Raw genomic sequence first — 27,616 nt, forward strand, 5'->3', positions numbered from 1 at the left:
CTCATGTGGCATGATATTTTGTAATTTTCCTTTATATCGTGGATCCAGGAGGCAGGCCAACCAGTAATCGTCATCGGTCATCATTTTGATAATGGGGGGGTCCCTCTTTAGGATACGCAAGGCATACTCAGCCATGTGGGCCAATGTTCCAGGTGTCAATTCACTGCTTGTGCTGGGTTGAGGAGTACTGTCTTGCAAATCAACATCACTTGTCTCCCGCAAAAACCCTGTACCTGACCTTGCAACGGCACCAGTTTCTATTGCCCCCTGAGAAGCATCCTCCTACCATAAATATTCATGCCCATCATCCTCCTCCTCCTCTTTGTCCATCACCTCGTCCAGGAGAGTTCCCTGAGCATACAATGGCTGACTGTCATCAAGGCTTCCCTCCTCCACGGCTGCAGACGCCTACTCCTTAATGTGCGTCAAACTTTGCATCAGCAGACGCATTAGTGTGATGCTCATGCTTATGATGGCGTCGTCTGCACTTACCAGCCATGTGCATTCCTCAAAACACTGAAGGACTTGACAGAGGTATTGTAGCTTCGACCACTGCACAGCTGACAACTCCATGTCTGCCATCCAACTGCCTGCCCGTGTATGTGTATCCTCCCACAAATACATTACAGCACGCCTCTGTTCGCACAGCCTCTGAAGCATGTGCAGTGTGGAGTTCCACCTTGTTGCAATGTCGATTATTAGGCGGTGCTGGGGAAGCCTCAGCGATCGCTGATGGTTCAGCATACGGCTGGAGTGTACGGGTGACAGGCGGATGTGCGAGCAAAGTCTTCGCACCTTCAGGAGCAGGGCTGGTAACCCCGGATAATTTTTCAGGAAGCACTGCACCACCAGGTTCAAGGTGTGAGCCAGGCAAGGTATGTGTTTCAGTTCTGAAAGGGCTATGGCAGCCATAAAATTCCTTCCGTTATCACTGACTACCTTGCCAGCCTCAAGATGTACACTGCCCAGCCATGACTGAGTTTCTTGCTGCAAGTACTCGGCCAGAACTTCCGCGGTGTGTCTGTTGTCACCCAAACACTTCATTTCCAACACAGCCTGCTGACGCTTACCACTAGCTGTTCCATAATGAGACACCTCGTGTGCAACACTGGCAGCTGCGGATGGAGTGGTCGTGCGACTGCGCTCTGTGGACGAGCTCTCGCTTCTGGAGGAGGAGGAGGGGCGAACGCCTACAGCCAACTGTTTCCTAGACCGTGGGCTAGGCAGAACTGTCCCACTATGACTGTCCCCTGTGGACCCTGCATCCACCACTTTAACCCAGTGCACCGTGATGGACACGTAATGTCCCTGGCCATGCCTACTGGTCCATGCATCTGTTGTGAGGTGCACCTTTCTACTGACTGATTGCCTGAGTGCATGGACAATGCGGTCTTTGACATGCTGGTGGAGGGCTGGGATGACTTTTCTTGCAAAGAAGTGTCGACTGTGTAGGTCATAGCGTGGTACTGCGTAGGCCATCAGGGCTTTGAAAGCTTCGCTTTCAACCAACCGGTAGGGCATCATCTCTAATGAGATTAGTCTAGCAATGTGGGTGTTCAAACCCTGTGTACGCGGATGAGAGGATGAGTACTTCCTTTGCCTCACGAGAGTCTCTTGTAGGGTGAGCTGGACTGGAGAGCTGCATATGGTGGAACTAGCGGGGGTGGTGGTGGACATAGCAGATTGAGAGATGGTTGGTGATGGTATTCTTGATGTTGGCCTACATACAGTGTTTCCTACCAAGAACCTTGTGATTCCCTGACTGCTTTAGCCTTGCGACGATACATCCACATTTGCTGCTGGTGGTGTCCTAACCGGTGGGCTTACAGTGAGAGAAGCAATGTAGCGTTGCTGAGTACCTTCATTCTGAGCAGGTGCACCAACGGTACGGGACGTTTGGTAGTTAGTCCAGGCTTGCAAGTGCATGCTAGTTAAATGTCTATGCATGCATGTTGTATTTCAATTTTGGGGAATCTGCCCTCTGCTAAAGATCTTTGAGCATTTCTTACAGATAACCTTGCACTGATCATTCGGATCTTGGTTAAAAAATTGTCACACTCCACTCGTCCTACTATGGAATACCTTTTCAGGCATTGCATGCTGTGCTACGTTCACCGGATGGCCACGCTGTCCTAAAACTGTTTTTTTGGTTGACAAACGTTTTTGGCCTGATACGGGCCTGCCAGATGAAAGCTGTTGTGATGTAGATGGCTGCTGCGGATCATCCTCCTCCGCTTCTGAGCTACTGTCAGCGGCACCCTCTTCCCCTAATGGCTGCCAATCTGGGTCAACAACTGGGTCATCTATCACCTCCTCTTCAATGTCATGTGCACCTTTCTCTGTGTCACCGTGCAAGGTGCTATAGCGTTCGGGACGGGGCACCATAGTCTCATCAGGGTCGGATTCTGGCTCAGTACACTGCGAGGGCAATGTAGTGATCTGAGTCAATGGAACAGCATAATAATCTAGCTGTGGCTGTGCATCAGTGCACTCCATGTCCGATTCATCTTGTAATGGGCTGTTAACAATTTCCCTTTCTAACCCAGGCACGGTATGTGTAAAGAGCTCCATGGAGTAACCTGACGTGTCGCCTGACGCATCCTTCACTTTTGGTTTGGGTGAAGGACACAAGGAAGTGACTTGTTCCTGACCGGCAGCAACCACTGACGACTCGCTGCTTTTAAATTTGGAACTTTCTGAAGAGGAGGCGAAAGAGCTAGAGGCTGAGTCAGCAAGGAAAGCCAAAACTTTTTCCTGCTGCTCCGGCTTTAAGAGCGCTTTTCCTACTCCCAGATAAGGGAGCCTTCGAGGCCTTGTGTAGTCAGACGATGACGCTGGCTCAACACCTCCAGCCTTAGGTGCTATTTTGCTTTTCCCACTACCACCAAATGCTCCACCACCACCATCAGTACCAGCTGGCAACGACCGCCCATGGCCTCTTCCACCAGACTTCCTCATTTTTGGGAAAATGTAACCAAAATAACAACCTTTATATGGTACTGTAAAACAAGATAGAAGGTGTATCTAAACTTGTTGAGAATTTAAATCTCCCATTTTTGGGGGTGAGACTGCACCCAAACTCAGAGCCAGTGTATTACACTACACAATGTAAGTGGCAGAACGTGGCTGGCAGATATACGACAAACAGAACTGACGTAGATCCACTTAGTGGCAATTTAAATCTCCCTTTTTTGGGGGGGAGACAGCACCACAACTCAGGCCCAGTGTGTAACACAACGCAATGTGAGTGGCAGCAAGTGGCTGGAAGATATCTGAAAAAATCCAAGGACTGTAGTACAATTTCAATCTCCCTACAATGATCTCAGGACAAGTATGGCAGCAACAAAAAGGACTGCTGCACGCAAAAGTGTGGACAAATACACAAGATAACTGCAGAAAGGAGCAACAGGATTTTTGCTTTTAAAAAAGCAGTTGGTTTGCACAGCAGCGGTGCAAACAGCAATGCAGCTATCAGGGAGCCTTATAAGCTACAGAGCTGATGCACAAAAATCTAGCCTCCACTGTCCCTGCAAAACAAAGGTGGCATTGGACAGTGGAAATCGCTACAGCACAAGCGGTTTTGGGGTTAATCTTCCCTCCCTAACTATATCCCTGCTTCTGTCGAAGCTGCAGCAACCTCTCCCTATGCTGAGATCGGCAGAAGTAAGATAGCGGTCAGCGTGCACACCCCTTTATAGCCCCTGTGACGCTGCAGAAAGCAAGCCAATCACTGTCATGCCCTTCTCTAAGATGGTGGGGACCGAGACCTATGTCATCACGCTGCCCACACTCTGCGTCCTCCTTCATTGGCTGAAAAATGGAGGTGAAAGCATCATACGAAACGTGACTTTGGCACACAGATCACCGACCGCATGGCCGATCCCAAGTCGGCGATTTTTGAATTTGTCCGATCCGTTTCGCTCAACCCTAGTTGCGACATTTGCAGCATTTTTTAAACTTTTTCATTGCTTTCTATGGGTGAAAAAAATTGCCAAAAGAAGTGACATGCTGCAGATTTAAAAAACGCTGCAGTTGTGAAATTCAGTCTGGAAAAAATAAAAGGGTGTGCAGGAGATTTCTGAAGATCTCATTTTTTGCTTGTGCTGTAAAATGCTGTCAACTTCTTATTTGCAGAAGAAAAAGCTGCAAAAATTCTGCATATGAACATGGCGAAAAGCTGCTTTTCAAAGTGCCAGCAAAACATATGCGATTGCCAAAATCTCCTGCATACACTTGTTTTCAGAATTTCAGAACTGTAGCGTTTTTTAAATCTGCAGCGTCTCACTTCTTTCAGTGTGTTTTCACCCGTAGAAAGCAATGAAAGAATAAAAAAGCTGCAGATATTGCAACAGCATTTTTCACTGACAATTTTTAAGTGGTTTTGGAGAATTAAACTATTAGGTCTCGTTGACATGTTCAGTATTTCACATCAGTATTTGTAATGCAGAAACAGCAGTGGAACAATTAGAGGAAAAATATAATAGAAACACGTCACCACTTCTGGATTTCTCACCCTCCTGGTTTTGGCTGACACATACTGATGTGAAATACTGACCAAATACTGATAGTGTGACCGTGGCCTTAACCCCTTAGTGACGGAGCCAAATTTTTGAAATCTGACCAGTGTCAATTTATGTGGTAATAACTCCTGAACGCTTCAACAAATCCCAGTGATTTTGAGATTGTTTTCTCGTGACACATTATACTTTATGATAATCGGAAATTTAGGTCGATATGTTTTGTGTTTATTTATAAAAAATATCAGAAATTTGAGAAAAATGTTAAAAAATTAGCAATTTTCAAACTTTGAATGATTTTCCCTTTAATCCAGATAGTCATAGCACAGCAAAACATTGATAAATAACATTTCCCTCATGTCTGCTTTACATCAGCACAATTTGTAAAATGTTATTTTATTTTGTTTGCATTTTAGGTGGTTTAATAATGCAGCAGTAATTTTTCATTTTTTCAAAGAAATTTACAAAGTATATTTTTTTTAGGGACCTATCCATGTTTGAAGTGACTTTAGGGGTCCTATATATTGGCAAACCCCCCAAAGTTATACCATTTTAAAAACAGCACCCCCTGACATATTGAAAACTGCAGTCAGGTAGTTTATTAACCCTTCAGGTGCTTTTCAGGAATTAATGCAAAGTGGCATGACAGAAATGAAAATGTGCATTTTTACCACCTAAATGCCTCTAACTTCTGAACAGATTACTACAGCCGGCAGACTCTATGGCCGCTATTTGTCCGTGAATTGCCATGGCAAACATCAGGACCACACAATCATGACCTGAGGGCACCAATTGGGATAAAGAGGAAGCCCCCACACTCTGTTAACCATTTGTATGGTGTAATCACTATTGACAGCAGCATCTAAGGGGTTAAACAGATTTGGACGGTGTAAACACTGATCGTGGCTGATGCAGCAAGTTGTCAGCTATAGAGTACAGCCGACAGCTGCTGGATTGTCACCTGTATGGGGAGGCTATTCTCTTATATCTCAGGTCAGTTAAAAGACGTATTGGCTGTCCACAGCAAACATCCTCACTCCAAAAAAAGCTGAAAAAAGTGTGAAGAACACCACAAAACAAGCTGAAAGGCAGATGTTTTCAACACAATATTTTTACTGCCAATAGAAAAGGTTTTGGCTACTGAAAAAAAATGCTGCATGTGAACATAGTCATAGCATTTCAGAGTAAGACTATCTGTGGTGTTACATAGGACTGCACGTGACATCTACTACATTATCTGTTCTCAGAGAATTATCACTGTGTTATCCGCAGTGTTAAAAAAAATAAATAAGAGGGGGTTGGGGGCAACTCTTTGTCTTGCGGCTTGGGCCCCCAAACTTTTCTGACCCTAGCAACGCCCCTGCGTACAGCTAATAGTGGTAGACCCATTGGCCGATATAAGGCCCCTAAATATGGGGGCCACAGTGCGAGCACTGGCTCCAGGCCCCTCCACCAACTGTATCTGCATCCTGCTCATGTACTGTAACCTAAATGTTTGTGTGACTTTACAATGTTAGCATTTGGGGCCCCACTTTAAACTTTTGCCTAGGGCCCCACTTTGTCTAAAACCGGCCCTGAGAACAGCAAAAAGAAGCGCTCAGGAATCAGCCAAAAAGAGCAGGCGTTTTGTGAGATGTCTTTCTATGAAAGATCTGCGGCTTTAGCCTCCTGAAAAAAACATTGTGTGCATATACCTTAACAGGGTCTCTAGAACCTTCTGCCTTTTCAATTTTCCTTCAAATAAAATTCACATCTTTCTAAACCCATTGAAATGAGCCCAAAATGCAGACTGACTTACAGCTACAAAGAAAAGCAGGCCAGGAGGGAATGACAGGTCCTGCAACCTGCCTAACATTCCCTAAAAATCCAGTCCTGAAAACAGTAATTACCAAAGCCCTTAGCATACTATACTTAGCTAGGGATATCCAACATTTCTATATTTGATATAACTTACCCAGTCTTTCCTGGATGAGATATATACTTCTCGGCATCTAGTATGCATATGAGAGGAATCTTGGGGAAATATAACGCTGCTTTTCGACCAGTTGTCCTGTCACTATCTTACAAGATCTATGTAATTAAGCTCAAATAAAGTATTCTTGTTCTCCAATAACTAGTAATGGTAAATTCATACACCAAATATATGAAGAAATTTGTGACGGAAAATCAGTAATATATGTACATCTACAGTACATGGGGTTGTTTTAGCAGCAGGCACATGAATTTCTGCAAGCCTTACTCAGAAGAGAAAGTCACAGTAGTTTTTAAAACAAATCCGCCATGTGTGAAAAAGTCAAGTTTTCAAAATAGACAGTGGAGCTGAAACTAGATTTTCAACAGTGATAAATCTGGTAAAAGTTTGCAATGTGTCTCATGCTGTTTGATACATTTGCTCTGACTAAGCTAGACTCTAACTTTAAACCATCTACTTGGGTATGTGCACACAACGTCTTTATCTGACAGCCAAAATCATCTGTTTTTAAGAGGAAGATGCTTCAGAAAACTCTCCTTTTTAATCCCTTTCTGACATTGGGCATAATAATACGCCAATGTCAGACACCCATCCAAACTCGGACAGCGGCATTTAACACGCGCTTCCGGCAAGCGCGCCAGAAATCCTGCCCATCGGTGACCCCGTCACGTGATCACGGGTCACCGTTGGGTTGGCATGACAACCAGAGGTCTCCAGGAGACCTCTATGGTTGTCACTGCCGAATTGCTATGAGCACCGCCCGATGGTCGGCACTCAGAGCAAGTCAGAAATTCTGCTACACACAGGTGATCTAATAATCACCTGTATGTAGCAGAGACAGTTGGGTTATGGCAGCTTCTAGTCACCCATGGAGACTATTGAAGCATGCGAAAAGTAAAAAAAAAATGTTTTTAAAAATATAAAAAAATAAAAAAATATAAAAGTACAAATCACCCCCCTTTCGCCTCATTCAAAATAAAACAATAAAATAAAAATCAAATATACACATATTTGGTATCACCGCATTCAGAATCGCCCGTTCTATCAATATAAAAAAGAATTAACCCGATTGCTAAACGGCGTAATGAGAAAGAAAGTCAAAATGCCAGAATTCCATTTTTTTGGTCTCCGCAACAATGCTTTAAAAGGCAATAACGGGTGATCAAAAGATCGTATCTGCACCAAAATGTATAATTAAAAACGTCAGCTTGGTGCACAAAAAATCAGCTCCCATCCAACCCGAAATCTTGAAAAATGGAGATGCTACGGATATCGGGAATTGGCACAAATTTATTTATTTTTTTTAACAAACTTTTTGTCACCAAATAGAAAAAAAACATGGACATGTTTGGTGTCTATGAACTTGTAATGACCTGGAGAATCATAATGGCAGGTCAGTTTTTGCATTTAGTGAACATAATAAAAAAGCAAAGCAAAAAACAATTGTGAAATTACACTTTTTTTTGCAATTTCACCGCATTTGGAATTTTTTTCCCCCATTTTCTAGTACAACAATATGTTAAACCCAATGGTGTTGTTCAAAAGTACAACTCGTCCCACAAATAAGTAAGCCCTCACATGGCCATATTGACCAAAAAATAAAAAAGTTATGGCTCTGGGAAGATGGGGAGCAAAAAACGAAAGCGCAAAAACGAAAATACCTCTGGTCATGAAGGGGTTAATGTTCATTTGTAAGCCTGAAGTGTCTTTATTAGCAGTTTTTAGATGTTTTCTGGTGTTTTCTGACCACTGGTGTTGTTTTTTTCTTTTTTTACAGTTTTTCAAGAGTCTTTTGTACTAGCATTTTCCAGGTGTTTCTCTTAGGGCTCGCTCACAATACTATATAACAAGGCCGAGTATCTGATGTTTTATCAGCTAGTGCTCGGCCCAATGTTATACTATGGGGCAGTGTAAATCAGTGATTCTTTTCTCATGCCGATTTGGCTTTAGAAAACAATTGCAGCGTGTTGCGAGTGCATTTGAGAATTGGATCATGTACACTCATTCAAGTCTATGGGTGCTTGTAAAACATCAAACTGAACTCTGATGTCATCCTAGTACAGTCCGACATCCGCGTAAAGAGACAATGGAGAAGATGGAGAAATTAAGTTCTTTGTCTTCTCTGATATGATTCTCCCATACCAGAGAATTGGACCACACTCACATGACAGTCGGATCAGACTCTGACAGAGTTTGTCGTTAGCATAATTGATTCCTTCGCATGAAAAAATTGATTGCTGTGTGACCCCGGCCTTACGCTATTCAACAATGTTGAAACTATTAACTTTTTTTTTAAGCAAAAACACTGATAAATGCCAGAACAAAACAAAAGATGACCAAGCGTCTCCTAATTCTTCCTATTAACTTGTATTGAAAAAGTCCAGAGTTTCTTTATAGCTGAAAACACCTAAAGAATGGTCTGATCGCTTCTTTTAGCCGCTTGGCGTCTTTGTAAAACAGAAGCTGTTAAAAGACGCTGACCTTATGAAGAGCAAGTCTTTTATGTAGACATAAATATGTTCAGGCGAGTTTCAGAATGGACCAGCTCCAAACCTGCCTAAAAAAAATAAATATTGTCAGAACTTACCCTTAGTTGTCTTGTTTTGTCTCAAAGATGTATATCAAGTTGTGATGCATGGCATAGGAATTTAGGCATGCCTATCTTCGGATAGATCGCGCTCCCTTGTTAAGTGTGTCAGAAAACATCTTAAACACATAATAAGTGTCATGGAAGGCATGAGAAAGGTTTTTTTTTGCCACGAGTTAATACAAAATCCTAATGGATTTCACTTAAATCAGCCATTGTGTGTTTAGAAAGTAATACGAACAACGTGGTAGCAAACGGTTTTTATGAGACAATTATTTTCAATCTTCAAATCCCCAGTAGACCCCAGATACAAAAATCTTCAGATAAAATCAGTAATAATGTCCTCTAGATGCGTTAAGCCTGTTTGAGACTTTCTCGTCTAACTGCGTTCTCCGGTGTATAGGCAATATTAAGTCGAGTGACAAGATTCACGTATAATGCCACTTTCTAGTTGGCAGAAAAATAACAGAAATGACGAACATTAAATAGCAAAAAAAAAAAAGACTTCTGAGGAAGAACAGCGGCAATGAACTATTTTTAGACACATATTTTTAGAAACACCAGTTTCCCAGAAAATAATGAGGCCAGGAAATACTCATTAAAATGTGATATCTGAATAAACTTAGAGCCTGGCATATAATTGGCCTATGTAAAGATTCTGATCTAACCATCGTCTTATTAAAGTTGGACCGAATTACAGAGACGGCGAAATAATCTGACATCAAGTCATACTGACACCGTCTGGAAATTTCACAGGAACAAACGACTAAATATAATTAACCAATAAAGGCTTCAGTCCAAATTAGAACATATAAAAATACACCACAACCTATTTAAACTGCGGTGGTCTACTACATGTGTAGCTCCATGGTGCCTCCGCATGGCATCATATCACAGATAACTCTCTCTTTAATCCAAATGTTTTTAGAAGGGAAATCTTCCAAAATACAGCACCCTGTGAGTCAGGCCATGTAGAAAAAAAAGCCTCTGTGTAAATTTGGTGATTAAAGGGAACCTGTCACCAGGTTTTTCCCACATAATGTATTGCCAGCATCTTTAAGCCCTCTTTTACAGAATACTAGTATGTTGTCTGTATGTCCCCAATTTCCTATGCAAGGCATAAAAAAGAGCTTTTAATATTCTCACAAATGAAGCGGTCCAGTACCATGGGTTTGTCTCTCGTCTTGATCCAATGCTTCTTCTCTTCTAATCGTCATCCTCCTTCCCTGTTTTGTGTTCGATGATGCGTCCTACGTCATCCATACAGTATCCTCCATCGCGCTCCTGCATGGGTGCACTTCTCTCTGCGCTGCCAAGGGCAGAGCAAGGTATTGTAGTTTGCACGCACCAGGTTTACCTATGGGTCATCGGAGCTATTTGGCCTTTCCCAAACCACGCGCATTGCAGTACTTTGCTCTGCCCTCGGGAGGGCAGAGAGAAGTGTGCTCACGCAGGAGCGCAATGAGGAACACTGTGGGAAGGTAGACTGCAATCGTAAGAAGAGAAGAGGTACCAGAACAAGATCAAAGATGCCTATCGGACTGTACCGTGCCATCTGTCAGTACATCTACCAATCTCAGCCAAAATTCTGTAAGGTCAGTGTAAGAAAAGAGAATATAATAGAACCCTCTCAGCTGTGTTCTGTAGACTCTTCAGATTGTATCTAGACATGAAATAAAGTTGTACATTTGGAGGTTTCATGATGTATTCACAAATAACTTCATACTCAGAATTACTTGTGTGCACAACCAAGCACAACATCCATCCCAGCTCTTTATAATGTGTATTTCCTGATGATCATACGAAATCCTATTAACAAAAATGACATAATCTGTGCCTGAAAATATAGCCCCTAAAGGTTACATCATTGTCCATCTGTTTTATAAAATTGAATACAAACTGTAGGAAATCTCAAATAAATCACTCTGTGACAGACTTGCTTTTTGCCCCTTTAAAAAAACAAATATTTGGGAGTGAATGAGGTTACCCAATATTACTGTCCTTCACATGTCTATCAACTCAGATTTTTTTCTTGTCAGTAGAGTAAAAAAATTGATTTATTTAGAACTGGCCTTTTCCTTGAAGGATACCTAGGAAATTATGTGCCTGCCTCCTAATTCATATATTTCACTTATGGCAGTGGTCCAAACCTTTCTTATCTTGAGACCAACATTCAGGATTGATAGATGGCCACGAGCCACATTGAGCATGAAACCTCCCACTTACACTATATTAATACCAAGAGTCCCACAGTCCTGATATAATGTAAGCCAAACCAACTCCACAGAATGCACACCACAACCTTGTGCCCCCTCCCTTGTAGGCAGTATACTTACATCCAGGGGTTCACACTTTAACCCCTTTCTGCATTCTTGCATCAAACATGCAAACGTATCATACATGGCAGTATTTTCCTATCTCCGGTTTACTATATTTATACTCTCAACCACACCAGTATACACACTTCCACATCTGATCTATGCATGGCTACTCACAAAAGTCAGCATCTGAAGATCTTCTCTTCATAGTCTTGTTCCTAAACATCCTAAACAGGTATCCCTGGGCGTGTGCACATGTGTGTACTTTTGCACTGAACTTGGTCTTGAAATTGTGTAAAACAGGTAGCAGGTAAAACAACTGAACTCTTCATTTTGCATTATATGACAGAGGCACAGACATTTTGGTTGCAGACAGCGGCACATAGATTGTGAGGAACAGTACTACAGAACAACAGGTTAAGTTGAGGACCTCCACCTTCCCAGTACAGGGCCACACGGGTCAATGTGTTTTGCTCTGACCTCTGCACTACAGTCTGTGGCTATATTAGGGAGATCTTCTTGCTTCAATATTGTCATGTGGCAGCAAGTGACTGTGGGCACCTACCCGATCCCTCGAAACAGGGTCGCCCCAGGCTATACCTGTCCCCCAGGATTACCCCAGGTGGTGGAGATGTCGGGGTCTCCTACCTTGCTATGCTCCAATCTTACACTTATCTGTTCCCTTCCCCACCCGAGAAGGTGTGAAGCCGAAGTGTATAGGCAAACACTTACCAGACAGACGGGTAAACAGACAGGGATACAAGAAAACTACAATCATACAAATACACTCACAAAAAAGCAGAGTTAGAATCAGAGGAGGAATCTAAAGGAAGAAACCATATGGGAGAGGATAAGGATAAACATGCAAGCCAACTCCACTCAGCAATCTCCTGAAAAACTCTCCAACTTCCTACTCCAAACACTGAACTCTCCTTCAACTCCAAACCAGGTAGTGTTAACTATCACTAGCAAGGTCAGAAGCAAAAAAAAATCCAGAAAATCACATTGTCTGTTTTTTTATCATTTTATTTGCATTTTATGGTGGAAAATAAGTATTTAGTCAGAAACAAAATTTCATCTCAATACTTTGTAATATATCCTTTGTTGGCAATGACAGAGGTCAAACGTTTTCTGTAAGTCTTCACAAGGTTGCCACACACTGTTGTTGGTATGTTGGCCCATTCCTCCATGCAGATCTCCTCTAGAGCAGTGATGTTTTTGGCTTTTCGCTTGGCAACACGGACTTTCAACTCCCTCCAAAGGTTTTCTATAGGGTTGAGATCTGGAGACTGGCTAGGCCACTCCAGGACCTTGAAATGCTTCTTACGAAGCCACTCCTTCGTTGCCCTGGCGGTGTGCTTTGGATCATTGTCATGTTGAAAGACCCAGCCACGTTTCATCTTCAATGCCCTTGCTGATGGAAGGAGGTTTGCACTCAAAATCTCACGATACATGGCCCCATTCATTCTTTCATGTACCCGGATCAGTCGTCCTGGCCCCTTTGCAGAGAAACAGCCCCAAAGCATGATGTTTCCACCACCATGCTTTACAGTAGGTATGGTGTTTGATGGATGCAACTCAGTATTCTTTTTCCTCCAAACACGACAAGTTGTGTTTCTACCAAACAGTTCCAGTTTGGTTTCATCAGACCATAGGACATTCTCCCAAAACTCCTCTGGATCATCCAAATGCTCTCTAGCATCTAACTTCAGACGGGCCGGACATGTACTGGCTTAAGCAGTGGGACACGTCTGGCACTGCAGGATCTGAGTCCATGGTGGCGTAGTGTGTTACTTATGGTAGGCCTTGTTACATTGGTCCCAGCTCTCTGCAGTTCATTCACTAGGTCCCCCCGCGTGGTTCTGGGATTTTTGCTCACCGTTCTTGTGATCATTCTGACCCCACGGGGTGGGATTTTGCGTGGAGCCCCAGATCGAGGGAGATTATCAGTGGTCTTGTATGTCTTCCATTTTCTAATTGTTGCTCCCACTGTTGATTTCTTCACTCCAAGCTGGTTGGCTATTGCAGATTCAGTCTTCCCAGCCTGGTGCAGGGCTACAATTTTGTTTCTGGTGTCCTTTGACAGCTCTTTGGTCTTCACCATAGTGGAGTTTGGAGTCAGACTGTTTGAGGGTGTGCACAGGTGTCTTTTTATACTGATAACAAGTTTAAACAGGTGCCATTACTACAGGTAATAAGTGGAGGAAAGAGGAGACTCTTAAAGAAGAAGTTACAGGTCTGTGAGAGCCAGAAATCTTGATTGTTTGTTTCTGACCAAATACTTATTTTCCACCATAAAATGCAAATAAAATGATAACAAAACAGACAATGTGATTTTCTGGATTTTTTTTTCTCAGTTTGTCTCTTATAGTTGATGTCTACCTATGATGTAAATTACAGAAGCCTCTCATCTTTTTAAGTGGTGGAACTTGCACTATTGCTGACTGACTAAATACTTTTTTGCCCCACTGTATATATATATATATATATATATATATATATATATATATATATATATATATTGTGAGAGGGTCACTGGTAAAATGCTGGAGGGGGAGATATATGGAGATATGTGTCACTTAAGATGGTAGCCACAGTAATATAAACCTAATTAAATACTCCAGCATAGTAAGTGCTGAGGGGGGTAAATTGGCCATATTAAGGGCTGGGTTTTTGTGAACAGTTGAAGTGTGGGTGGGAGGCTGTTCACCATACAGCTCTGGCAAAAATTAAGAGACCACTGCAAAATGTTCAGTTTGTCTGATTGTTTTTCTTTATAGGTATATTTTTAAGTACAATGTAAATTGTTCATTTATTCTTATTTATTCTATAAACTTCTGACAACTCCGAATTTCCAAACAATACAGTTTGTATTATATTCTCAAAAGGAGAAATGGTCAAAAATAAAAAAAAGTGCTTTCAGACCTCAAATAATGCAAAGAAAACAAGTTCATAATCATATAGAAACAACAATACTATTGTTTTAACTCAGTAAGAGTCCAGAAATAAATATTTTGTGGAATAACCATTATTTTTAATAACAGCTTTCATGCGTCTTGGCATGCTTTCCAACAGTCTTTCACACTGCTTCTGGCACAAAAATTTAAGCAGTTCTTCTTTGTTTGATGGCTTCTGACTATCTACCTATGATGTAAATTACAGAAGCCTCTCATCTTTTTAAGTGGTGGAACTTGCACTATTGCTGACTGACTAAATACTTTTTTGCCCCACTGTATATATATATATATATATATATATATATATATATATATATATATATATATATATATATATATATATATATATATATATATATATATCTCCTTACAAGTTTGGTTTTGCCATAATTTTACTGACCTAGGAAATCATATTGTAAGGTCATTTTTACTTTGCAATGGCCGTCATATAAAAACAAAATCCAAAACATAGAGGCAAAGTTGGTACATTATATTGTAAAATGAATGTTGCTTTTCAAAACTACAATTTGTCTCACAGAAAACAAGCCCTCATATGGCTATGCCAATGGAAAAATAAAAATATTATAGCTCTTTAAAGAAGAGGTGGAAAAAAACGAAAAACTGAAACTCACCAGGTTTTGACTCTGTAATGAGCTGTGCGCTGTCATAGAGCCTCAGTACAAAGAAATCCCCCATTTTATGACCCTAAAAAGTATGGTTAACTTCAATGAATATTTCATCTTGCAAAAAGATGCAAACAACTCTTTTTCAATGATCTAAATAAATTAATCTTTAATAAAGTTCAGATACACCTAATTGCTGAAAGCCCATATAAGACAATTCCTTTTGGAACATTGACCAGTTTAACTTCAGGATTCCAATGAAGATCTTGGGATTTTTTCCCAATATTAAAAGGAAACTGTCAGTAAGCTCATCTCCCAAACCACATATATGGTGTGATGACACAGCATTTTATCTTAATTAACCAGACATCTATTTTAAGCAAGCCAGGATGAATAGACAATTCTCTATATCTTGACTTTTGAACTTATGTGTTTCTTTCTTGTTGTTCAAGAGTCTGAAATGATGACTATTCTTTCATGCAGGGTCATTGAACAATGATGTTTGCCGATATAATGATTACACATTGTCCAGGCCAATAAGTTTGTTGACTTGCAAAATAGAGGAAAAACTATGCAAATAGAAAACATAATCAAACAATGCGAATTGGTCTTATCACCATTTTTCCCCTTTACCCGTAAATGCTTGATTAAAGACATGTGTTAACTATAAAAATACATTATATGCCTTAGTAACATGAGACAGAGATAGATCCAGACATCCTGATAGCCGAGAGATTCAGAGATCCAAAGAACCAGAGACTCTTTACGGGACAGCAGCCAAGACATTGTGGCTCCATCACAAGGGATGTAGATTTGTCATTCTACAGGATGCGAGCTTAGGGGACCATGGCCCCAGATGGAAGAATGCAGATCTGCTCCATTGACCATCGCAAATTCACATTTTTGAAAGTCAGGAATGAGACCCACCAGTCGCCTGGCTCCATGGAGATATTTGGGGAAGCTAAGTTGCGACCCTCTGGTCAACTGGCCTTGTACCTGAATGGACTGTTATCTTTCTAATCTTGTCATTATCTTCTCTCTGTGTGTGTCACAGGTGGGGTAGTCAGCCCTGGAAGCTGAAGTCAGGTTGTGACCCTCTGTTCAACTGGACTTGTACCTGAATGGACTGTCATCTTCCTAAGCTTATTGTTACTTCCTCTCAGTGCGTGCCACAGGTGGGACTTTGTAATGTGCAACATCTTTTGGTATTTTGCTGGGACTGTTCTATGTGTTATTGACTGTTTTGTGGTTCAATAAAGTATTGCCACACTGTTTTACCGTCATCCTATGCTGTCTGAGTAGCATTACTCCCACGTTAATAGGAGAGTGGGCATTCAATCGGATGAGCTCTGGTCCATGCGGTTGTGGATAGTGGACCAGGGTACCCGCTGGCCCCCCCATGTCTCCACATATGTGCATACAGGTTTTTGAAAGATAAATGCAGTGACACTTTTATACATTCTATCTGTTTATGCATTACTGAGAAAGCAGTGCTTTAAATAAAATACGAAAGATGCATTAAGTGCTCTAGGTGTGACATAGCACTTCCTCAGCCTCTGCTTCTAAGATGGTTTCCCTGACCAGCATCAAGACTCTTTAGAGTGATTGATAGCTCACTGTTGGATTTCTTTGCCTAGCACTTGACCTCACATAGTGAGCTTTAAATCAAGATAAAGATACTGTGAAAGGGAAACACCCTCCGGAGGCAGAGGCTCAGGAAGTGGTTGGTCACAGCAACAGCATTTAACAGCTCAGTTGCATATGAATTATAAAACTTATTTCTCAGGAATGCAGCAACAGATTGACAGCTATATCCATTGACACCTTCTGAGACCTGCATACCCATACTGTATATGAAGCTTGGGTCTGATGAGTGCAGGGGCTTGATTTTGCTCACAGATTCCCCTCTAGGGTTAGAAGCATTTGAAAATTTTGTATTACGGCTCTTGTGGTTAAGGGGTTGTACAGCTTGCGGTACATATCTGCAGTCACTCAATATGATTGCAGACTTAACCTTCACATCGTGTGCTTGCACTGGGAGTAGTGGGTGTGTGACTACAATAATGCAATTTGCACACATGTGGTTGTGTGTCGATTGGTGAACACAGCTTCCTCGCTCATTGTAAGTGTATTGACCAAGACCGAACATCTAGTCTAGTCGGAAAGTGGGTGGAAGTATGCAGATCACATACTTGAGATCTTATGACAGCCCGCTCCCAGGGCTTTCAGCATAGAATTCTCACAGCATGCAGTGCGTGCGTTGTGAGAATTCACAAGTCTGCAGTCACATAGATTGACTGCAGACTTGTAGCCTATGGCCAGACAACCCTTTTAAGTTGGTTTATTACCATGTCATCAATGCAAGGAAAATGGCAAAAGGGAGATTATAAAAATGTTGTAAAAAATGTTTAAGAAGAGAACCGCTTTGGTGATTTACATAGGATTACCAATAATTTGGATGGAGGAGGCATATTTTAAGGTAAACGAAAACATTTAAAGGTCAGATAAATGTTTTGGTGGATGGATAAGATTTCCATTAAATCAATTGTCTCGATTCACACAATTTATATAACTATTGATCTTTCTGGCGGTCAAATTGTACGTGTGTAAACCTATTCCTAAAATGTAATTCTGCTTTTATCTATGTACACAATAATAGACTTATTTATGAAGGTCCGATTTAGAATTGTATGCTCCAACAGTATACTATTAAGGATCTCTGGTGCAAGGTAGCAATTCAGTAATTATTCCACATTTTCTGAGTTTACAATAAATGGCATAGAATATATTGTCAAATGTCTTAAGGTACCGTCACACTAAACGATATCGCTAGCGATCCGTGACGTTGCAGCGTCCTCGCTAGCGATATCGTTTAGTTTGACACGCAGCAGCGATCAGGATCCTGCTGTGATGTCGCTGGTCGCTGAATAAAGTCCAGAACTTTATTTGGTCGTCCGATCGCCGTGTATCGTTGTGTTTGACACCAAAAGCAACGATACCAGCGATGTTTTACACTGGTAACCAGGGTAAACATCGGGTTACTAAGCGCAGGGCCGCGCTTAGTAACCCGATGTTTACCCTGGTTACCAGCGTAAAAGTAAAAAAAACAAACAGTACATGCTCACCTGCGCGTCTCCCAGCGTCTGCTTCCTGCTCTGACTGAGATCTGGCCCTAAAGTGAAAGTGAAAGCACAGCGGTGATGTCACCGCTGTGCTGTTAGGGCCGGAGGCCCGGAGCTCAGTCAGTGTCAGGAAGCAGACGCTGGGAGACGCGCAGGTGAGCATGTACTGTTTGTTTTTTTTACTTTTACGCTGGTAACCAGGGTAAACATCGGGTTACTAAGCGCGGCCCTGCGCTTAGCAACCCGATGTTTACCCTGGTTACCCGGGGACCTCGGCATCGTTGTTCGCTGGAGAGCGGTCTGTGTGACAGCTCTCCAGCGACCAAACAGCGACGCTGCAGCGATCGGCATCGTTGTCGCTATCGCTGCAGCGTCGCTTAATGTGACGGTACCTTTAGCATACCATACCATATCTTGCATAAGAAAATATTATTAGCTTAGGTCATCTGAGGTCATAGGCCATATAGCTGCGTTGAGTAGGTTTAGGATGCTATCTTCCTTTCAAGGAACTACTTTACAGGTGAAACATAATTCTTTATAAATGGGAGAAAAGGTGTTTAGTTATTTAGCACCTTTTGATCTAATCTAAGTTGCTCATTTTGCATGTCCCTTTGACCTACAGCCTTAAGGAAGACTATAACAAGATCAATCATTATGGTCAGCTAGTTACAGACATGACACGCCAGATACATCTTTAGTGTGCCCAGAAGGAAAGTATTTTAACAATACTTTGCTCTGTACTGTGTTGAATTGAATCTCGCCCCCCCAACTCATCCATACCCCATCTAACTAGACAAACTGGTTTATCTCTTCTGTTCACAATTCACCAAGTATTGAAACCTGATAGGGTAAAGTGGTTTCAGAGATTAAACACAAAATGTAATGAAAACTGAAAACTAAGTTCTTGAAAGATTTATTTCTATTCTGCCATCAGGCTCTTTTTAAGACATTTTGTAACACTAGTTCTAAGAAACAGTAATTAGACATGTTAGGGCATAGGTATAAGGGCTGTAGCAGAAAATTGTTATGGAAATTCAGATTTATAAATGGTATACACACATAAACCTTAGTTAAAAAGCTGCTGGTCATGGAAATAACCTACAAAGACTAGTGAGATAGAGCTTTTTGGTTTATAGAATTGCTTAATTTATATAGCCAGTCTCCTTTCAAAGCCGCACCTCAACACCTCTGTGCTTGACCATATCCTATCCCTCCTCATCCCCAACCTTAATACTGTGCTTATCACAGCCCTAACCCAAGTCTTTAACTAACCATTAGACTCCTCTATACTCAACTATCGCTCTATGTCACTAATCACATTCACCTCAAAACTCCTAGAACAGCTTGTCCATCATGAACTCTTCTACCTCTCATCCAACACACTTTGACCAACTACAATCTGGCTTCCATCTATATAGTTCTACTAAAACCGCTCAATTCAAGGAAAGGCGATATCCACCAATACTTGCAAATGAAGAAATGGATTCAGCCTTTCATATTCAATAGAGATCCAACAGTGAAATCGCTAACCCATGTGATAACATGGTAATATGAAGAAAAAAAGCTGTTGATACCATAAAAAATTCCAATCTGTATTTTGTCCGTATTAAAAAGTGCATAATACAGAGAGGCTGGTAATAATCATGTTTATGCATTTTGACCATCGTATGTATACTAGTCTTAATCATTTTTTATTTTTGATACCAACAGGTTTTTTTTCACACTACTAAAACAGCCCTGACCAGTCACAGTCAACGTGTTATCTGCTAAAGGCAATAGATTATACTTGGTATTCCTCTACTTCACCTGTCTTCTGCCTTTAACACTCTGTCTCTCACTCCTTACAATTTTCCTGGATATCCTTATACCTTTGGAATAACCATTTAGCATCTCCCATTACTTCCTCATCCGACACTCTCTCTCGGTATCCTCAAAGCTTTATTCTGGGATCCCTACTCTTCCCTATCTATAACTTTAGCCTGAGACAACTCAACGTTACATGGTCGCCAGTAACACCTATGTGATGACCACACTCAAATCTACCTCCCTGGCCCAAATGTCACCTCTCTTTATCAGGTATGTCTGTGAGGTATAGCCTCCTCCTTCTTATCAAGCATTCTAAAGCTCAATATGGACAAAATTGAACTCACCATCTTTCCACCACATAACTCCACACTTTCCACTGTTTCATAAATTTGTTGCCTGTGTGTAATCTTTGACTTGCTCTGTCCTTCAAAACCACATGTCCAAGTCCTTAACACCTCCTGCTGTTTCCAACTCAAAAAACATATCCTGAATCAGCACTTTCCTCAAACTAGGAAAACAAAAATGTTAGTAAATGCACTCATCATCTCCTGACTTAACTGCAACATCTGCCTCTGTGGTCTTCCACCTAGCAGTCATGTACACTGTCCTATCTACTGTATCCTTAAATCTGTTGCTGGATTAATCCACCTCCTAATCCCTTCACTAGCTTCCAATTACCTACAGAATTCAAGTACTAACAATGACATACAAAATCGGAAGATGTCCAGCAGTGCCATCAGTTCAGACTGGCAGCAATCAGTGGAACCCAGCTATATCGAACTTCTGCTTGTTGAAGCTTAGCCAGAAGTGGTCTTAATGATGGAATTTCAGCCCCCAAAAAACATACCTTTCTCATGGAAACAAGGCAAAGTGACTCAACTATGGATAAAACATAGAAACTGGTGAGGCAGAGAATGGCAGCAGGTGCCCTGCTAGTAGGCAAATTTCCAAAGGGCTAATATGTGGTACAATAATGAGAGTCTGCAGGCAACAGTGCAGCAGGTGGAAGGAAGTTCCTTACAAGTTGGGGGCTGCCTTGCAGCAAATGGAGATGGGGATTTGGCCAGGAAAAATGGAGTCCTCTATGCTAAGAAATACAAATACTTAGCCATCATGCAATACAATCAGGGAAACATCTGATTGCCTCCAACTTTATTCTGCAGCAGGACAACTCAAAACATACAGCCAATGTAATTTAGAACTATCTTCATCATAAAGAACAACAAGGAGCCCTAAAAGTGATATATCCCCCACAGAACCCTGATTTTAGCATCATCGAGCCACTTGGATTTGTGCAAACCTACATTGATAGAAGCTCAGTGGGGAATTCTCACAGATGCTTGGAACAATGTTCCTGATGAGTTCTTTTCAAAACTGTGTGCAAGTATACCTAGAGGAATTGATGGTCTTTTGAAGGCAAAGGGCGGTCACACAAAACATTGATTTTATTTAAACTTCCTTTTTTGTTCAATCACTTTCAATTGTGTTAATTTATAAAAATGAATCATTGTAATTCTATTTTTTAAAGCATTCTTCGCAGCATTTTTTCACACCAACAGAACAGTTTTGCACAGCATCTTAGATCCACAGAAGTGAACGAGGCTGATATGCAGTTCCACACACAGCATGTGCACTGGTGTGACAGTGATTTTGGGAGAATGATGCCAAGTTTTACTAGTTTTGGACAATTACTTAAATTAATTTAAGTGCAGATTAAGACAATGTGCTATACCTCACAAGTGTAACAGTAGAACTAAAAGCAGAAAAAAAAACCATAAAAGCCTACACATTTACAAGGTATACCACAGGAATGTTCTTACCTCTTGACATATTTCATAATGTTACAATTTGTGCTGTTCCCCCAAAAAACGTGAAGCAGGCTCGCCAGCATTGTAAGAATGTGTAGAATACATACATCACATGGCTGCACATGTTGAAACAAAATGAAAACATTTGGCTGCAGAAGTCTTTGTAGTCTGACTCACATTTTCTCTATGGTGAGGATAATGATTTCTTTATGCTGCCCAAGTGTTCTGCTGTCAAATGTCAAAGAGTGACAGAATATGGATGGAGTGGTCAGACACAATGAATGTACATGAGAACGTGTCCCAGACATTCGCATTACATCACATTCCTGCAAAATGGCTGCGACAAACGTCATTTTATGATTCCCAGGCTGAAAAAAATGCAGGGTCAGAATGACTGTAGATTTGTCATAAATTCATTCAGTCAGTGAAGAAATAGATCAATCACTACTATGACTTACTGTTTACACATGGGGAATCTGAGATGAATGGTTCATGTTCACAGCCATAATTCTATTATAATAATGGAGGTCTATGGGGTCCAACTCTAGATCTATTCGTCAAACAAAAACATATGGTGGTGATTTTTGTTGGATCACCATACAATGTAACCACAACCAGACTGGCCATCTGTCAGTTTTGGAAAATGCCCGGTAGGCCAGTCCGGCCGTGAGCCGCATCGAGCAGTAGCATTTTTAACATTTTTTACTATGCTCTGCCACTTGCTAAGGCAGAATGCAGGTTGCCTCTGTCTTACGGCCTGTGAGAGCCCAGCACCATACAGGGGACGTCAGGTGGTATGTTAACATTTCATCACAACGCCTCGACTGCGCCAGTCCGGAGACTACAGAGAGAGAAGGAGAGCTTCACTGCTCAGCTTGGGATTGCGGTTACTTGAGTATTGGTATATTTTATTGTGGTGGCAGAACTATAATAAGGATGCCAATCAGGATTCTATTATATTATGATACTATAAGGAGGCACAAGGTGGTCACTATTATTATAATGAGACCAACTGGGGCACTATTATTAAGATTAGTTTTATAGTAATAAGGATGCCAGGGAAGAAGGGGCACTATTCTCATTATACGGAGGCCCAGGAGAGTACTATTTTTATTTTAAGGAGGTTCATGGGGCACTATTATTATTATTATAAGGAATCAAATGAAAGCACTACCATAGGTGAGGGGTGCGCAATGTAATTAAGATAGAAAGTGTATTATTATGTAGAGGTCCAGGGTGGCATTATTATAAGGAGGCAGAGGAAGCATTACTGCAAAAAGATATACAGGGGAGACATTATTACTGTTTATGGTACTCAGGGGGCACTAATACTGTGAGGGACACAAAAGGAAGAATATTTTAAGAAATGGGAGGAGGGTGCAAAGAAACATCACTATGTGGTGGAGTTATATGGTCATGGTGTTGAAGAATTGTTTACCATTGTATAGCGGTATTACTGGTAATATTGGTTTGGCAGTGCATTTTTATTTCATTCAATGTCAGGCAGGGTCATATTTGTGATACTCCCCATTTTAGGGAGTGGGTATAGGAGAAGAGCATAGGCCTGTGTGCTTCCAAATGCCAGATTTCCAGTCCGGCCCCGAATGTAACACCATGCTATATTAGATGCTCTATTACTTTGTAATTTGGTGCCATGCAAAGGACTACTTGGAGTACTCGAGGCACACAATGACCGCTCTGCTCCTCTGGCTGAAGAAAAGATCATGCACACATAACTTTTTTGGGGAAAATTTGGAAAAGTCCCTATTCTTTATAGACAGTTAATGTATTTACAGACAGTTATGCAATGGTGTACGTGAAATTATATGTGTTTATAGTTTGTTAGTTTTAGAACCAGCACATTCTAGATACCGTACTTTTACTTCAGATATTTATTACCCAATGATCATATTTTTGCTATGATAATTCTGCACAGAAGAACCCACGCAATATTACCCAGTGTGAATGAGACCTAATGACAAGTGATTAATTGTATACCATATTTTTCACCACAGGATACTTTTTAATTGGACTAATAAAATACATCCATGTAGCTTAGACCTTTAAGTTCCGGATTTAAGAATTCAAAGGTGTTTAATCCTACTGGGAAATGCCTGGCACTGAGGTGGTTAATATGAGTATTATCCCGTGCTAAAAGCAGCTCATGTCTATTATCCTTTCAGGGTTAAAATCTGTTTTTATTTGTGACATACGTTATTCCCCCTGTCTAACCTGAACAGCAGGGGGATCTCCTCCACATGTGCAGAGGAAATCTGACGTGAGCTTCTACGACCCTGAATGACATTATGCTACAGACGGAAAGCGTGCAGATAGTGGAAGGACAACAAAGAGAGGATCAATCGTCAGTACATGTGGAAATCCAATAATTCTAACATAACGCTGACTAAATATTACACTAAATCGTGGAAACGTGATTTGGGGGTAGTGAAAACGCAGATTTGCAGCAAGACTTCCTTCACTAGGGGCAAATATTCCATTTGCTGCCTTTAGGTGCATTTACACCTGCCGACTTAGGCCATTAAACAACCGTAGATCGACCATATACAAGCCAATCGACAGTCGTTTAATAGCCTGTATCGACAGGCAGACCAAAATATTTTTGCTAATTTTTCTCAATATGATCATTCCCTTCACTCAGAAGATCATCATCGTTATCAGCAAAACATCTGCTTACACAGGACTTTGTGCTGCCAATAAAAAAGGATTTTAATGCCAGCATGAATGATCCAATCACCTGACAAATGAGGGTTTTGACGGTTCGTCAGGAGATTGCAGACATGTTTATACAAGTCGATAAATGGCAAACAAGAGTTCTAACGAAACACTCGTTCCTGATGCATGGGCCTTCATCTCTGTATCTAGATAGGCTGGTCATGATGGGGCTTGTCGCAGCCCCCGACACCCAGCACCTGGAGTTTCTAATCCTCCAGTGCCAACCACTACCTTAATTGAACGCTGTCTTTTGAACAAAGCTTTTATTATTAGTTGTACCTCATGTCGTTGACCTGAGAATGATATGAAACTGTCGGAGGTACAAGAAGTGAGTCCTTCAGGCCTGCTAACACCTTGCTAACCACAAAAAAATGTCGCTGCTTGTTGTTAGGTGTCCCAGAATAAAACAGCATAATTTATTAATGATTATGTTACAAGCATTGGGTTTCCTTGCATATTTAAAGAGGAGAACATGTTAATACATGTGCTCCAAGGCGCTTATAAAAAATTCACTTGATGATACGCTGTATGAAGCTTTCGTCTGTTAAACTGTATTGTAAAGCGCCTGTGACACGCGGTAAACTGGGTCGTTATTCTTACTTTGCACTGGTGTACAGGAGCTAACAATGCAGGCGTTCAGATTTCACTATGCAAATACTCAGACAAACGCGTCAAGTGCAAGCCGAGTATTCATCAGACACAGAACCTATAGTCTGCACATGTTAAACACATCACCCATGGCAATCCTCAGATGACCGACTCTAACAAACAGCAAAACATACAACCAGGTATTTTTACAATATATAGATACATTTTTCCAAACAACCTTAATCTAAAAATCTGTCGCCTAATAAAAGCAATAAATAATTCTTCTGTTTATATAGCACCTGTGTGAAGAGAACACATCAGTAATATCAGGGGAGACAACCTGTGGCTCTACAGCTGCTGCCGAGCAGACACATTGCCTGGTAGCCCGCAGTGACTGACAGGACTTGTAGTTCTACAGCAGCTGCCAAACCCCATAGCTTAATTGCGTCCATATAATTGAATTATGTTAAAAAAATAGTTTTCAATTCTAGTTAATGGAGATCAGGCATTTGTCCCCTTACCTTTAAAATTCAGAATTAACCCTACCCTAAAATTCACGTCCCGGCCAGTCATCATCAAGGGCGCGGAGTTTAGTGAAATTGTATGAATTCTTTTCTGTATTGAAGGTAAATCAGCCAAATACACTACATCTCAAACCTAGCTAATCAATTCACCCATAGAAACAAATATTTAAAATACGATTTTCAAAGATCCGGATGAACCCTACAAATCTTCAACCCAACCGATCAATTCTGACTCCCGAATGTTGTTGACTAGAGGGATCTGATAGGTAATAAAGTCATTGATTTTACAGATGGGAGTTTAAGGAGACTACGGTCCAATGTAAGCAACACCTGAGCCTCCATATTCACCTGTCAGAGCTGTATAAGTGCGGAATAAAAGGAGCAGTCCTGCAATCACCTCAATAGAAGAATTCTTTAGAGGGCATACAGGAATCGAAACTACCCCTGTTCCCAAAACCTGTCAATATTCAGCCTGCAAACCCAAAGCATATTGCTGCCTCCCTCCTTTCTCCCCCAAATCCTGCTGCACCAATGACAGAAGTGGAGGCTGCTGGTCAGCTTTATCCCCTCCACCCTCCTGCACTCACCAGAATGAAAGAGATCAGAGCAGAACACCAGCACTGAAGGCAATAGCAGGATCCTGAATGAAAGTGTCCACAAATCCATTCCCCTTGCTGAGCAGAGCAGAATCTGTGAGGAGAGTGACAGGCAGCCCAGGATTCCCCTAGATGTACAGCAGGTTGCTCATTTGCTCAGATCCTGAGAGGGACTGGCTCAGCTTCGGGGATGCCTTTTATTTTCGGTTGTTGTTACGGATTGGAGAGGGAAATCAAGAGATATTGTAGGATAAGGCAAAGGGGAACCCTACAGACGCTTCACAGCAACTGCAGTCAGATCCCAACCTAAGGAGTGATTCCAGGGACTGACTTAGGGATCCTATTACCATGATCATGTGACAGGATACATACTGGGGAGAGACAAATGCTTTTCTTTTTTCTTTTTTTTCTTTTTAACCAGTTCATTGTGAGTGACAATACAACTTTTATAGCAATGCACGAAGCCTTCAGTCCCTCCTACGTCTCTTTCAGGTGTAACTTCAAAGGGAGAGAATAAATCAGTAGGATGTGAAAGGTGAAGCGGACAGCAGAGCGTACCCAAGGCTTGTAAACAGCACGGCGGAGGACAGGGCTTAACACTTTTTGATCACTAATGTAATAATTAGGATTTTTTTTTCATGACAAGTGTCGCTTTAATTTCCTAACATAAAATTGGCTTGTTTATTATTAAAAGTCATAGAAAAAGTTTTTTTTAAACTTTTCTTTACAATCTCAACTTTTTTTTAACACCTACTCACTCTAAAAGGCTGGGGTCAGACGAGTGTATTTTTCATCTGGAAAACTGATAATTTTCATCTAGTACTCCAACCACGTATCCTTTTTTACATTCACATGGCATCATATTGACACATGAAGATTTTAAATTGTTCATGACCAAATAAAGTTTCCGAGATTAATTATGGCAATGTACAGTACAATGTATATATAAAGAGCGAGTTCATTAGAGCCTCTCATGGTGAGGTTAGGCTTGGCTCTCGGTGAACGCCAGGTGCCACTCCAGGACAGACCAACGGACGTGCAGCAGCTGGACCCAGTAGGACAAACTGGATGCTGCAGCAGGCAGAGCTTGAATCAGAGTGCAGCAGGCAGAGTTCGTATCAGAGTGCAGCATGCAGGATCTGCACCAAAGTGCAGCTGGCAGTATCTGCACCAGAGTGCAGCCGACAGGATCTGCACCAGAGTGCAGCAGCCAGGATCTGTACCAGAGTGCAGCAGGCAGGATCTGCACAAGAGTGCAGCAAGCAAGATCTGCTCCAGAGTGCAGCAGGAACTGGTACACAACCTTACGCAACTTAGAGTGCAGAACAGGAAGGTTGCTAAGGCATCTGCCCTGTGAGGAGGAAGCAAAATATACATAATGCCCCACAGCCATTGGCTGGGGAGGAAGTAGCAAGTGCATGCGCTAGCCCTTTAAGAGGGCAGGAGCGCGCGTGCATGTGCCCTA

General features: G+C 41.5%; 1 protein-coding gene across 1 annotated transcript in view; it reads right to left on the reverse strand.

Moving 5' to 3' along the window:
- KREMEN1 (kringle containing transmembrane protein 1) overlaps positions 1–26,479 on the reverse strand; it is a 236,856-nt gene extending 210,377 nt beyond the window's left edge. The window contains exon 1 of the mRNA XM_077292060.1: positions 26,143–26,479. Within this exon, the coding sequence (XP_077148175.1) occupies positions 26,143–26,221 (79 nt within the window). The 5' untranslated portion in view covers positions 26,222–26,479. The remainder of the gene's footprint in view (positions 1–26,142) is intronic.
- Between the last annotated feature and the right edge of the window lie 1,137 nt (positions 26,480–27,616).

This window comes from Ranitomeya variabilis, chromosome 1 (genome assembly GCF_051348905.1).
Source record: "Ranitomeya variabilis isolate aRanVar5 chromosome 1, aRanVar5.hap1, whole genome shotgun sequence".
In the NCBI taxonomy this organism is placed as follows: Eukaryota; Metazoa; Chordata; class Amphibia; order Anura; family Dendrobatidae; genus Ranitomeya; species Ranitomeya variabilis.